This window comes from Pipistrellus hanaki, assembly GCF_964339955.1.
Source record: "Pipistrellus hanaki genome assembly, chromosome: 3".
NCBI classification, from domain to species: Eukaryota; Metazoa; Chordata; class Mammalia; order Chiroptera; family Vespertilionidae; genus Pipistrellus; species Pipistrellus hanaki.
The window spans coordinates 188,596,952-188,611,967 of NC_140505.1; the positions used below are offsets into that span (position 1 = coordinate 188,596,952).

At 61.1% G+C, this 15,016-nt stretch overlaps 1 protein-coding gene across 1 annotated transcript in view; it reads left to right on the forward strand.

Moving 5' to 3' along the window:
• The window catches only part of ATXN10 (ataxin 10), a 111,916-nt gene extending 107,241 nt beyond the window's left edge, over positions 1-4,675 (forward strand). Inside the window, exons 11-12 of the mRNA XM_084878145.1 lie at positions 3,217-3,401; positions 3,787-4,675. Coding sequence (XP_084734271.1) covers positions 3,217-3,401; positions 3,787-3,789 — 188 coding nt within the window. The 3' untranslated portion in view covers positions 3,790-4,675. The remainder of the gene's footprint in view (positions 1-3,216; positions 3,402-3,786) is intronic.
• The last annotated feature ends 10,341 nt before the right edge of the window (positions 4,676-15,016 follow it).

The window sequence follows — 15,016 nt, forward strand, 5'->3', positions numbered from 1 at the left end:
CACAGGTGATTGGCTTGCGGGCCCTGTCCCCTCTTGGGGTGAGGGGGCTGGTTGGGGGCAGGCAAGCTGTGGGGAGGGTCTGTGGGAGGTTGGCCAGCCAGCCTCACCCCCAATTGTGGGGGGCGGTGTCCGGTCGGTAGTGGAGCTGGCTGAGGGGAGGGCCTGTGGGCTAATTGGGGTGGTGGGGAGCATCAGGGGCGGGACTGGCCAGGGGGAGGGGCTGCAGGAGGTTGGGGGGGCTGTGGGCCTATCCGGGTGGGGTGGGCTGATGGGGTTTGGGGAAGGGGAGAGTGGGGGTGTTGCTGGCCAGCCTCACATCCAGATCGGGCTGGTTTGCTGGCCGCAGTGGTGTCATGGCGACCTGTCTTTTATGGTGTTCAGGTCGTTGGCTTTTTATATATATATACTAGGTGTACCATTAAATAATGGGGGATTTTGTAATCAAAGAAAACACAGTAATTTCAAGAGATACATCAAAAGTGCTTTATTCAAAGTAATGTCCATTGCTAGCTACTCATTTCCCCATCTTTCAGGTAATTTGTGGATACCATCCCAATAGAACTTTTGTTTTGAGGCAAACCATTCAGAGACCCCATTTTCCACTTCTTCGTACGTTTTGAGGTGCTGCTCAGAAAGTGCGTGTGCCATCGATCGGAGCAAGCGGTCATCTGAAGGAGCGAAGGCTGGTGAATACGGCGGGGGGTTCCTACTTCCCAGGCAAGATCTTTCAACGCATCTTCAAATGGTTTTGAGGTGTGTGATGGCATCATCATGAAGCAAAATTACTTTGCTGTGTCTTCTGGCCCATTGTGGTGGTTTTACGATCAAAGTGTGGTTCATATTGATTATTTGTTGTCAGTAGCGATCAGTATTAACGGTTTCACCTGGTTTTAGATGCTCATGATACACCACAAGCGCAGAGCATTGTCTTCTTTCTGAAGAGATTTGGCCTTGCAGTCAATGTTGATGGTTGACCTGGATCAACCCATGATTTGTGCATTTGGGATTCTCAAGATAAATCCACTTTTCATCGCCAGTCACAATTAGATGCAAAAAAGACTTTCTTTCTTGCCATTGAAGCAACGTTTTACTGATGACTTTTCGGTTTTCCATTTGTCTTTCGTTCAGTTGATGTGGCACCCATTTTCCTTCCTTTAAAACCCTTCCAGTTGCTTGTAAACCATTGGGAATTGTTTGCTGAGCAACGTTTAATCTTTCTGCAAGTTGTTTTTGAGTTTGACACGCATCTTCATCCAATAATGCTTGCAATTGTTGGTCTTCAAACTTTTTCTGTTGACCTGGACGTTCTTTGTCTTTCACATCAAAATCACCACTTTTAAAGTGGTTAAACCAGCGGTCACAAGTATATTGAAGTGGAGCATGCTCACCATAAGCTTCCCGATAACTTTTTCTTCAAAATAATGAATTAGGACTTACCACAAATGCTCTTTTTTGGCACAAAATTCAACATTTTTAAGCATAAAAATATCTATGATGTTAACATCTTCAGCAAATTTGACAGGAAGTTTAGAAGCTTGCTGTCAATACAAAATAGCACATATACCAAATCACATACACATTGTGTGTGTGTATACACACACACACACACACACACACACGTAGCGCTCCAGGGCACGGACTCCTCACAGAGGAAGCGGGGTTAGTTCACGTGGGTAAGAATGCGGACACGTCTGGTGTTCAAGGTGCCGAGAAGCTCCGCTCCCTCCCCTGCCCCCCGTGTCCCCCCGAGACCAGCCGTGGCAGAGCGGGAAGCGCACCTCGGTGCGCTCAGGGCTGCTCGGAGGGTGTCCGCTCCCCGGGCCCTGGCGCTGGGTCGGCTCTCACCTCCTCTGCGCTCCTGCTGAAGCCAGGTGGGGATCGGGTCAGCTCAGCAGAAATTAGCCCAAACCCTTCATGAGTGAAATGCCATTAAAATACCATAACAGCCTGGCCAGCGTGGCTCAGTGGCTGAGCATCAACCTAGGAACCAGGAGCTCACAGTTCAATTCCCAGTCCGGGCACAGGCCCCGGTTGTGGGCTCAGGCCCCAGTGAGGGGCGATGCAGGAGGCAGCTGATCAGTGATTCCTCCTCTGTCCTCTCCCTTCCTCTCTGAGAGCAATCTGCACTAATAAAAGCTCGTGTGCTCATTAGGCCGGACGTCCTTCCAGGCGAGGCTGTCCGGGCGCCGGAGGGAGGCCCGTCCTCAGGAACCGGCGCCTCGGCCGCCGGGGAAACGTGACAGAAAACAAGCAGCAGTGTTTTCACAAATGTGGCGCTGCCTTCCCAGACGAACATGATTCAAGTCCCCGCTGTGCCCGTCCGCGTGGCCTGAGGTTGTCGTCAGGGCCTTTTATGGGCACAGCTCAGCGTCTGCCTGGTTCGCTCTCCTCTGATCTCAGCCCTGCGGAGCCTGAGTCAGGGCTGTGGGTCTGTGGTGCCCCGGCCCCGCCCCCGGGGGTGGGAGACACGCTCCCCGGTGACCGGGACACGGGCAGACACTTGCCAGCACTGGGCTGGAGCAGGGCCGGGGGGAATAGGGATCCCCTTGCTGAGGAGGTCCAGCCGGGCGCTGGGCAGGCAGCCATACACAGGTGGTCAGCTCACATTGCGTATCCGTGATCCGTGCCGTGTGGGGACTGAGCCAGAGCTGGGGTACGGGCATCTGTAGGTGTGGCCCCCTGCCCTTACACGGAGGTGGGGGGGGTAGGTGTGCACGGCTCAGGGACGAAGGCGCAGGCCTCTGGGGTCACACAGCTTCTGTCTCCGGGGGCAGCTCTGTCGCTGTGGGGGCTGCGTGCACAGCATGTGAAGGGGGGGCGCGAGGCGGCTGAGAGCACACCCGGAGGGCTCCTGGCGGACCAGACGCGGGAGGGGGATGCCACGCGGCTCCTGGGAAGCCACCTTGCTCCTCGGTGGGCTTGCCTTCGGAGAGAGGGTTCCTTGTCTGGTCCTTTCCCTGTGTGTGTGCGTGCATGTGTGTGAGTGTACATGAGCGCACATGCCCGTGTGCGTAAACTTCAGAGTGGCTACTCTGCGCCTTTGCTTCTGCGTCCATTCATCAGCACATGTTGCCATCGCACACGGGACACGTGTGATGCCCTGTTGTGTGTGTTTCCGCTTGGGATGCATAGTTGTAGCACAGCCTCCAGAAAAGCGTCCGTGAGTCGGTGCGGGGCCCTCGCACACGTGCGGCAGCTTCCTTCACTCGGAGCCAGTCCTGACGCAGTGGGTGGTGTACGCCATCCGGAACCTCACCGAGGACCACAGCCAGAACCAGGACCTCATCGCCAAGATGGAGGAGCAGGGCCTGGCCGACACGTCCCTGCTGAAGAAGATGGGGTTCGAAGTGGAGAAGAGCGGCGACAAGCTGGTTCTGAAAGCCACCAGCACCCCCCCGCCGGTGAGTAAGCCGCAGGGAGGTCCCCCCTCCGGCACCTCGGACAGCAGGGTTCCGGCTTGGGCGGGGGGGGGGGGCGGGGGGGGGCGCTGCACCCCCAGAACGGGAAGGCGGCCTGACACCCACGGCCGCGTTTCCCGGCTTCTGGCTGTCGTTTCTGACGAGTTCAATGTCAGGCTCACGGGGGGGGGGGGGGGGAGGGGGGGGGGACACACACGACTCTAGACCACGTCGCCCTGTCGGTCTGGTTCTGGCCGGAAGGAGATGGTGCAGAGGCGGCTCCTGCTGCGCGCGCGCGTGCGCGCGCACACACACACACACACACACACACACACACACACCCGTGACTCGGAAACGGGTGCTTCCACGCAGTTCTCTTTCCCCGCAGTGACGGCCTCCCCGGAGCCTGGCGTGTGAAGACTCGGCCCGATTCAGGAGCTCGTCATGCTTAGATCTAGCGTTCATGTGTTTCCGTGTCAACGTGAGAGTACACACGTGTTCTGTTGTTTCTGTGCTTTAAACCCTAGCGTCCGCCGCCCGTCCCCTGGCCACGGGCACTGGGGCTCCGTGAGGCCGCGGTGGGGAGACGCGGGCTGGGGTCCCGTTTGCCCCCTTTGTTCCCCCGCGGGTCCCCCGAGCCCGGCAGCTGGCAGCGCTCACCGATCCATTCCCGCCGCGCTCTCCCTTCCGCCCCTCCAAGCACGGACAAGACCGTTTCCAGCTAATTAATTCGAGAGATGCTGAAGAGCGCCGCGCCCGCCCTCTGCGCGCCCTCCCTCTGCGCCGGCACCGCGCTGCCCTCGGAATTCCGCGGGAGCCGGGAGGCCGTTAACTCTTCTGGCCCCGGACGTCCGGGAACAGGCTCCTCGGGCCCGGGTGGAGCGCTGCTGGCTGGCCGGCCCGTGGTGCCCTGGGCGGTCTGCGTCCGGGGACGGCTGTCCTCCGTGAGCCCCGTCTCCGGTGGCGACCTGACCCGGACCTGTCTGTCCGTCCGCTTTCCCTTCTCTGTCTTCTTCGTAGAGTAGAGCTGGTGAGTGAGCACCAGCCTGAGGCCGTCGGGACCTCTGCCGGGAGGCCGTGGTGTGCGGGAAGCTCACCCCCACCAGCCTGATCCCAGGCAGACCCAGAGCGCCTGCACAGCCTGAGGGGCCTTCCATCAGAGCAGCAGAGCCAGCAGACGCCCAGACACGCTGTCCCGAAGTCCGCGCCTCCGCACCCCCTGTCCCGCCCTGCCGCTTTGTAAGCAGCCTGAGCATGAATAAAGGCTGTCCGCTGTGCTCCGTGTCCTGTGTCGCTCTGAGAAGTGTCAGCCTCCAGGATCGGCGATCGGCAAGCAGACTCGTTTCTCTGTCTGTGGCATCCCACCAGGGGAGGAGCCATTGCAGAATTCCAAACCAGAGCGGCGTTCTGTCCTGGGGCACAAGGAGTTAAACGGTCTCTGGATGGAGGCGGGCGGAGGGGACCCAGCGGGGTCCCTCCCTTTGAACAGGCTGCAATAGACACTGCGCCCTCATGGCTGTGCACCCGGGCACCGCACAGACGTGCCGTGGAGCGGGAATAACAAACGGCCATAAAGGGAGCCGTGGGAAGACGGGGGGGAGGGGTGTGTGCTCTGAATGGGGGGTGGGGGCTCGTAGGGAGCCCGCTGACCGCATTGTGGCTGCGGATACTGAGGCGCATTAATTCCCACAGCAGCTGCCGCCCTCCGCCCGGGACAGCGCTGAGCACCTCGCTTCACACGCTGCCGAGGGTTACATCTCCGCCTCCGTCCGCCATTGAGAAGGAGAGAGGAGAAGGGGGGCAGGCCGCCTCCATAGACCGAGCTGCCAAGGGCAAACCGGCGAGGCCACTCAGGGCTGACGCTGCAGGCGGGGCTTCTGCCCACCATCAAGTCCCCATCCCTACAGGTGACGTTCACCAAGTCCTGCACAGCGGACGCTGGTGTTTCGTTACGATTTTAGTAACATACTAGTGAGTTCTTCGTATATGTATAAACGCGTGTGTGTAGATCCATATTAACATGTCTCCTGGGTTGGGGTTTTTGAGGGATGCTAATACTGAGATGCATCTTGTGTTCAATAACTTATAAGTCTAACAACATGGCTTTGCAAATTACTCAGAGATGTCTGCTTGCAAAATGGGAGATAGAGAAATGATTGTGGTCATTTGGGCTACCAATTAGAAAATTCTTTTAATTTAAAAAAATTTTTAAATATATTTGTGTTGGTTTCAGAGAGGAAGGTAAAGGGGGAGAGAGAGAGAGAGAAACATCAGTGATGAGAGAGAATCATTGATCGGCTCCTTCACACCCCACACGGGGGATCGAGCCCACAACCTGAGCGTGTGTCCTGACCCGGAATAGAACTGACACCTCCTGGTTCATAGGTCAACGCTCAGCCACTGAGCCATGCAGTCAGGCTCAATCACTACATTTTCAGTCAAAATTTAAATTTTGTATGTCTCTACCGTTATCTTGAAGGCATAGACATACGGCTCTTATAACACCTATGACTTAAATGTCATTTAAATGTTTTTGTACTACCTTTTAATGTCTGTCCACAAATGAATTACAGATGCTGGAACAAAATGCCAGTTTCACACACAGGAGGCGGCCTTTGAAAGTGTGTTCTCTCCTCGGGAAGTTCTGCACATGAACCTGAAGGAATCCGTTCGAGACTTAAAATGCAGGGAAGTTGAGGGCGAACCTTAACATTTAAGATTTAACACTAATGCTGAAACCGGTTTGGCTCAGTGGATAGAGCGTCGGCCTGCGGACTGAAGGGTCCCGGGTTCGATTCCAGTCAAGGGCATGTACCTTGGTTGCAGTCACATCCCCAGTGGGAGGTGTGCAGGAGGCAGCTGATCAATGCTTCTCATCAGTGTTTCTGACTCTATCTCCTCTCCCTTCCTCTCTGTAAAAAAATCAATAAAATACATTTTTTTAAAAAGATTTAACACAAAACCAGTCCTTTGGAGAAGAAACCCCCCACGGTGCTGTCCAAGGTTCTGATAGTCCCAGCTGCATGGCCAGCGAGTGGAAAGCCCACTATAAACCCTTCTCGTCATCCAAGCAGTGGCCGCGGCCAGGCCCACCTCACCAGCCGTCCTTCTCCCTGGGGCGCTCCAGTGGACACGGCAGGTCTGGTCAGACAGCGCCCGGGGGTCAGGGAAGGTCAGGGCCAAGGGCTTTCTTCTGAGACGTGTCTGATTTAGAAAAGAGCAACATTGCCTGCGTGGCTCAGGGGCTGAGCGTCGACCTAGGAGTCAGGTCACAGCTGGATTCCCCGTCAGGGCCACAGGCCCGGGATGCAGGCTCGGCCCCCAGTAGGGAGTGTGCAGGAGGCAGCCGATCCATGATTCTCATCATCTGTTTCCATCTCTCCCTCTTCCTCTCTGAAATCAATGAAAATGTATTTAAAAAAGAGCAACTTTGCCTCCAAACATCCCAGCAATTGGAGTCAAGCCGCCATTCATGTCCCCCAAGCCTCCTCTCCCTCCTCGCCTCCTGCCCCCCCCCCCCCACACACACACACCATGTTCCGCCCCCGGCGAAGGCGGCGGAGGCTGGCCCTGTCCTGGGCTTTTGTCTGCGAGCGGATCAGATGAGGGACATGGCGCCTTTGTCGTCCCCAGCTTTGCTCTTAAAGGCAATATAAACGTGGTTATATTTCCATGTTTAATCTTTAAGACTTAAACGCAGTTTCATCAACAAATTCTACCCCCGTTTAGGAAGTCCTGCCCGTCACACAGTCTCCCAGTGAGAGGGAGCAGACACGCCTCTGTGAGGCTCCTGAGGAGGAGAAAAACGCTGAGGCCGGCCCACCTGTGAACACGGGTCCCGGCCGCCCGCGCACGGCACAGCAGATGCGTCTTGGAGATGCACGTCGGCAGAGCGGTATTTCAAAGCAAACTTCACAGCATTAACCGAAAATCATGGTCAATTCAGACAGAAGTACGAGGAAATTCAGCATCAGTTGTGGTGTGAGTTTCAGAGGAGGTCACTGGGGCTGGGAGAGGGGAGTTCTCATTCGGATGGAGTCTAAGCTACAGCGGGGTCCGGCGAGAGGAAGTGCCCAAATGCTCCTCGGACGTTAAGAAAAGGGCGAGGTCGGTCACCTTCACTTCCACTCGGCCTGAGGGAAGGGGACAGGCCAGTGAAATGCCCCGGAGAAAGGCGGGAGGAAATGCCTGCAAAGCACTCCGGGCTTGTCGGCGCAGCTCGTGCAGAAAGCCTGGGCGTGAGGGGTGAGAGTTAACGGAGGAGGAGCGGGGTCACCGGGTACAGGGCACACAGACCAAGGTTCACGGGCGAACGCAGCGCCTGTACGTCGTCCTGGCAGCACCCCGAGCTCCCCGGGGCTGGGCCACCCCAGTTCCGCCCCCACCTTCCCCAAACAAGACTGGCTCCCTCCCCGCCTCCCACCGCCCTCGCGTCCCCTTGGCCAGGTCCCCAGCCGCCGCCTCCCCCCCCACCCCCCCGCAGGCACGGGCCCTGCCCACCCTGAAGGGGACCCAGCTGCATTCAAACTCTGTGCCCATCTCCCGAATGGAACTGGGGGAGATGGACTCCAGCGTGTCCAGTCGATCCCTAAGTTCTCCCTGGACGTCTTCCCAGCTGCAGGTCCTGTCATTGGCAGCTGATGTCAGAGACACTCTAACAGCCGTGCTGTCCTTCCGGTGACCGAGCATGGAGTCAAAATACAGACAGCTGTGCCCCCTCCACCCGTTTAAAAACGAGGCTGCTTTTCTTTAACGTTCGGGAACACTCTCCCTCTGGAATCTGCACCTTCCCGTCCTTTCTCTCGCAGAGCTTCACCCTAATGTGTTATTTTTACGCTCGAAATCACTCAGGACACGCAGGCTGCACAGACACAATTACATTCTGGCCACGACAGAAGTAAATCAAAATCTATAGCAAGCAGATACCCGGGAAAATGCACGAATATTGGGAAATTTAAAAACGCACTCCTAGCTGACCTGTGGGTGCAAGGAGAGAGCATTAAATTAAAGTCTGTTTATCTGCATGATAAGGAAAACAGCACATAAAATTCCTTAAAAGCAGCTAGAACGGTGCTGAGGAATGTGGAGCTCCAGGGCGCGTTGTTGGGAGAGGAGGGACCTCAGAGCGATGATCTGGATTTCCAGTGAAGGGGCGTCAGGAAGAGGGCAAACGAAACCAGTTATGAGCAAATGCGGAATCAATAAGGAAAAGCTGGCTCTTTGGAAGGTCAGTGAAGGAGGTCAATCTCCAATGAGCCTGCTCAAGAAACCCCCAGTGATCCACATCAGCCACGAAAGACGGGGCATCACTACAAACCCTACAGATATTTTTTTAAATATATATTTTATTGATTTTTTACAGAGAGGAAGAGAGGGATAGAGAGTTAGAAACATCGATGAAGAGAATCATCGATCAGCTGCCTCCTGCACACCCCCCACTGGGGATGTGCCCGCAACCAAGGTACATGCCCTTGACCGGAATCGAACCCAGGACCTTTCAGTCCGCAGGCCGACGCTCTATCCATTGAGCCAAACCAGTTTCGGCCAAACCCTACAGATATTAAAAGAAAAACAAGGGACTGGGGAATATGAACAACTTTGTCAAAAAATATTGAAAAGCTTGAGTTTTTCTCTGTGAAAGACATGAATTATCAAGGGAATTCAAAGAGCTCGGTCTCTTTAAAACAAACTGGATGTGTGATCAACCTTCCCACAGACAGTCCCAGCCTCCGCCTTCAGGCTCAGCACCCTCCAAAGGGGCCTCCCCTGCCGCCAGGGATCTGTCCAGAGCAACCCCTGCGGTGTCATTGCACCCAGAATCCTCAGCAGCTCGCTCCCTGGGGGGGCATTCCAGGCAACCTGACCCGGTGCTGCCTGCCTCAACCCAACCTCCATCCTTCCCCACTCATGTCCCCTGGCTTCCTCCTCCCGCCTCCCCCCCTCCTCCTCTCTCTTCTCCTTCGCCCCCTCTCCCTCCTCCCCCCTCCTCCCCCTCCTCCTCCCTCCCTCCCTCTTTCTTCTCCTCCTCCTCCCCCTCCTCCTCCTCTCTCCTCCTCCTTCGCCCCCTCTCCCTCCTCCCCCCTCCTCCCCTCCTCCTCCTCCCCTCCCCTCCTCCTCCTCCTCCTCCTCCTCCCCCTCCCCCTCCTCCCCCTCCCCTCCCTCCTCCTCTTTCTTCTCCTCCTCCTCCTCCTCCCTCCCCCTCCTCCTCCTCTCTCTTCTCCTCCTCCCCCTCTCCCTCCTCCCCCTCCTCCCCCTCCTCCTCCTCCCCTCCCTCCTTCTCTTCTCCTCCTCCTCCCCGCCTCCCCCCCCTCCTCCTCTCTCTTCTCCTCCTTCGCCCCCTCTCCCTCCTCCCCCCTCCTCCCCCTCCTCCCCCTCCCCTCCCTCCTCCTCTTTCTTCTCCTCCTCCTCCTCCTCCCTCCCCCTCCTCCTCCTCTCTCTTCTCCTCCTTCTCCCCCTCTCCCTCCTCCCCCCTCCTCCCCCTCCTCCTCCTCCCCTCCCTCCTTCTCTTCTCCTCCTCCTCCCCGCCTCCCCCTCCTCCTCCTCTCTCTTCTCCTCCTTCGCCCCCTCTCCCTCCTCCCCCCTCCTCCCCCTCCTCCTCCCCTCCCTCCCTCTTTCTTCTCCTCCTCCTCCCCCTCCTCCTCCTCTCTCCTCCTCCTTCGCCCCCTCTCCCTCCTCCCCCCTCCTCCCCTCCTCCTCCTCCCCTCCCTCCTCCTCCTCCTCCTCCTCCCCTCCCCCTCCTCCTCCTCCCCTCCCTCCTCTCTCTTCTCCTCCCCATCTCATCCTCCTCCCCCCTCCTCCTCTTCCCCTCCCTCCTCCTTTCTTCTCCTCCTCCTCCCCCCTCCTCTTCCCCTCCTCCTCCTGCTTTCCTTCCCCTCCTTTTTTTTTTTCTATCTCCCTCCATCCATCCACTCATTGACTCTCCTCCTCCTCCTCCCCACTCCCCCTCCTCCTCCTCCCCTCCCTCCTCTTTCTTCTCCTCCTCCCCCTCCTCCTCCTCCCCTCCCTCCTCCTCTTTCTTCTCCTCCTCATCCTCCCTCCCTCCTCTTTCTTCTTCTTCTCCTCCTCCTCCTCTCCCTCCTCTCTCTTCTCCTCCTCTTCCCCTCCCTCCTCCTTTCTTCTTCTCCTCCTCCCCCCTCCTCTTCCCCTCCTCCTCCTGCTTTCCTTCCCCTCCTCCTTTCTTTTTTTCTATCTCCCTCCATCCATCCACTCGTTGACTCTCCTCCTCCTCCTTCTTCCTTTCTCTCTCTCTCTCTCTCTCTCTCTCTCTCTCTCTCTCTCTCTCTCTCTCCCCCACCCCCCCACTTCTACCCTGGCAGTACCGCCTACCCCCACCAGGGGGCATTGGGAATGTGGGAGCATGAATTGCCACAACCACCATAGGGTGTCCCTGGCATTCATGGGCAGAGGCTGGGATTCAGACATCCAGCAGTGCTGGGAGCAGGCCGCCCAGGAGGGATGCCCCTGCAGGGGATGCCGGGGAGCCCCTTGGAGTCCCGCCTGAGGAATTGCCTCGGCTTCCCCCGGGGGTCCTCTCCTGGGGTTCTGACTCCGCCTCCGGCTCTGCCGCGGTGGCTTCTCAGAGATCTCCCCAACCTGAGGCCAGTTCCTGCGGGGCGCCTGCCCCGCCCCCCTCACACACACACACACACAGCCCCTGGCCCAGCAGAGGTCCATCTCAGACCCCGGAGCAGAGACCCAATCTGAATGGAACTGGGAGGGGCATGGGGGAATGGGGCCTCTTGTACTCTCCACAGTGAAGGTTCAAAATAAAGAAAACAGAAAACACTGGGGCAGAACGCCAGCCTTCCCCGCGGGCCGTCTGTCCCCAGCCCGGCCTCCGGCTCCCTGACCGGAAGGTTTCCAGAGCTCAGGCTCAGGGGCTGCCGCGGCCTGTCCCTCCCTCCCCCTCCCTCACCTCCGCACTGCTGCTCCCAGTTCTCTCCCCCAGGGCGCAGCGTGGCCAGGGTCCCCTCGCAGCTCCCAGCCCGGCTCCCGGCACCCGGCTCCCAGCTCCCACCACCCAGCTCCCAGCGCCCGGCTCCCAGCTCCCACCACCCAGCTCCCAGCTCCTGGCTCCCAGCTCCCACCACCCAGCTCCCGGCTCCCGGCTCCCAGCACCGGGCCCTGGGGACACCCTCGCCTGCCAGGCCCGGGGAGGAAGCGGGAAGCCACCAGCCTTTGCATGTGTCTCGGACCGAGCGGCCACGTGGGTCGCTCTCGCGGGCGGTCGCACACTGTGGCCTCACTGACCCCCCAGGCCGGGAGGGGGCCCCGCGCGGTGTCCCTGTCCCTCCCGCCAGCCCGGCCTGGCGGCAGGGCAGCAGCTGGCCTCGCCCTGCGGAGGGGACGGGGAGGAAGAGAGAAACCTTGTCTGAACTTGAAAATGAAAGTGCTGATGCGGTTCTTACTCCAGAACACGTCTTCCTGGTTAGGAGGGAGAGCCGCTCCTGGGTGGCCAGCGCCGCTCCCGCCCGCTGGGCCGAGGTCTGCAGGCACAGCGGGCAGGCGTGCGGGTGTGCGGGTGTGCCTGTCTGTGATGTGTGTGCGGCAGCCCCGCAGGGTGACCAGGCAGCGAGCCCCGGGGCAGGAGCTGCGTCAGGAGCCGAGGGAGCAGCCGGTGAGCAGCTCTCGGACCCTTAACTTCATCGACAAAACGGGCATCCGCTCCGTGGAGGCTGATGGGCTGCGCAGGGCCCACTGGTGACCATTCAGTGGCCAAGGGGGTGCACGTGGCCGACCCAGACCCCCCACCCCGGCTCCCCCGGCTCCCTCCGCCGCCAGGCCGCCTGCTGGGCCTGCGTGTCCTGGCGGTGAGGTGTCGACCACCTCCACGCCGGGACCACACAGGGCTGGCGGCTGGGCGCCCGGCTCTGCCAGGAGAAGCCTGGCCAGGGCCCTCCGCCGGCCCAGCTGGCACCGTCTCGGGTTTCCCGGGCTGGGCCGCGATGGGGCTGGGCCGCGATGGGGCTGGGCCGCGATGGGGCTGGGGCGGTGGGCAGCGCCCTCAGGGGGGACCAAGGGGGACCAGGCGTTTTCCTGGGCGCCGGCTGCTCAGGCCCCACGGCCCACACCCCCCTCCTCGACCCCCCCCCCCCCCCCGCAGCGGGCGGGGAGCCTGTGGCTCACAGGCGTCCGGCTCCTGGGCCGTGTGAGGCCTGAGTCGGGGACCCCCCCCCCCCCCGGGTGCTGCGTGGGGCTCTGTTCCCAGTCCCGCTCCCTCGGGTTCTCCGAGGCTCCGAGCTGGCACTCGGAGGGCTTCCCGCCAGGCTGTTCGCGGCGGCGGCCCCGTGAAGAATGGATCCGCCAGGGCCCGGCCGCGCCCGCGCCTCCCGCCCTCCCCCTGCCAGCTGCGCCCTCTCCACTCTGCTCCCCCTTCTCCCTCTCTCTCCCTCTCCCTCTCTCTCCCTCTCTCCATCTCTCCCTCTTTCTCTCTCCCCCTCTCTCTTCCCCCTCTCTCTCTCTCCCTCTCTCTCTCTTTCCCTCTCTCCATCTCTCTCCCTCTCTCTCTCTCTTTCCCTCTCTCCATCTCTCTCTCCCTCTCTCTCCCTTTCTCTCTCCCCCTCTCTCCTTCTCCCTCTCTCCCCCTCTCTCCTTCTCTCTCTCCCTCTCTCTACCTCTTTCTCTCTCCCTCTCTCTCCCTCTCTCTCCCTCTCTCTCCTCCCTCTCTCTCTCTCTCTCTTTCTCTCCTCCCTCTTTCTCTCTCCCTCTCCTCTCTCTCTCCCTCTCTCTCTCTCCCCCTCTCTCCTTCTCTCTCTCTCCCTCTCCCTCTCTCTCTCTCCCTCTCTCTCACTCTCTCTCTCTCCCTCTCCTCCCTCTCTCTCTCTCCTCTCTCTCTCCTCTCTCTCTCCCTGGCTGCCCTGCCCTGCACGGGGAGGGGCCAGGACCCTGGGGACGCAGGGCGGGCACAGAGGTGGCCTGGGCACAGGTGTCACCGCAGCCCCCACCGTTCACCTGAGGGCGGGCTCCGTGGGGCACAGATTTGGCTTCAAAGGTGGGAAAACTGCCTTCCAGGGCCTCGCACAGCTCCCTCCCCCATGGCTGCAGTGCCCAGGCCGGGGGGGGGGGCACCTCCTCCTCGTCCCCCCCTCCTGCTCACCCTTCCCCCTCCCCCCTCCTGCACACCCTCCCCCCTCCCCCTCCTACACACCCTCCCCCCTCCCCCCTCCTGTACACCCTCCCCTCCCCCCTCCTGCACACCCTCCCCTCCCCCTCCTACACACCCTCCCCCTCCCCCCTCCTGCACACCCTCCCCCCTCCCCCCTCCTACACACCTACCCCCTCCCCCCTCTTGCACACCTTCCCCCCCTCCCCCCTCCTGCACACCCTCCCCCTCCCCCCTCCTACACACCCTCCCCCCTCCTGTACCCCCTCCCCCCTCCCCCTCCTACACACCTCCCCCCTCCCCCCTCCTGCACACCCTCCCCCCTCCTGCACACCCTCCCCTCCCCCCTCCTACACACCCTCCCCCCTCCCCCCTCTTGCACACCTTCCCCCCCTCCCCCCTCCTGCACACCCTCCCCTCCCCCCTCCTGCACACCCTCCCCTCCCCCCTCCTGCACACCCTCCCCCCTCCCTCCTCCTGCACACCCTCCCCTCCCCCCTCCTGCACACCCTCCCCCCTCCTACACACCTCCCCCCTCCCCCCTCCTGCACACCCTCCCCTCCCCCCTCCTACACACCCTCCCCTCCCCCCTCCTGCACACCCTCCCCCCTCCCCCCTCCTGCACACCCTCCCCCCTCCCTCCTCCTGCACACCCTCCCCTCCCCCCTCCTGCACACCCTCCCCCCTCCTACACACCTCCCCCCTCCCCCCTCCTGCACACCCTCCCCTCCCCCCTCCTACACACCTCCCCCCTCCCCCCTCCTGCACACCCTCCCCTCCCCCCTCCTGCACACCCTCCCCCCTCCCTCCTCATGCACACCCTCCCCCCTCCCCTCCTGCACACCCTCCGTGTGGGCTGGCCCTGGAGATGTGGCCACCGTGTGCCCGGGACAGTGCCAAAGGCCAAGGCTGATGGGTGACAAGGTCACGGTGCCCGAGGCTGAGGGGGCCTGTGCAGGGGCGGGGGCTGCCGGCCGCTGTGGCCTCGGGCGGCCGCCGTCCCCGCAGGGAGGAGGGGTCCGTGCTCATGGCCGCCCGAGGTCTGGCAGCAGCGGCTCAGCGCGGAGGGCGTGTGACGGGCGGGAGTGGGAACGGGCTGCGGAGCGGACCTCCCAGTGAGGGCTGAGCGGCGGGCGGTGCTGCTCCGGGAGAGCCCTCCGGCTGCGGAGACCGGCCCGGGGGCTCCTGCACCCCCTTCCTCACCACCACCACCACCCCCACCCCCCACCCCACCCCGCCATGGCACCTGGCGCTCTCCCGGGGAGCCCCAGCCTCGGTGCGGGGAGGGGTCCCCGCAGCCCCTGCGCCCGGGGGCTCAGGCAGGACGGTGGCCCCATCAGTCCCAGGCGCTGGGCCTTCCTGCCGCTCCCCTGCTGCCCGCAGCCCAGCCCGGCCCGCAGGGCCAGGGCCCGCCCCCCAGGGGCCCTGCCCGGAGGGAGCGGGACTCGCTCCGTTTCTTCGGGGCCAGAGGGGGCTGGCCTGTCAGCGGCCGAGGCTCAGCCGCGCAGCCCCATCC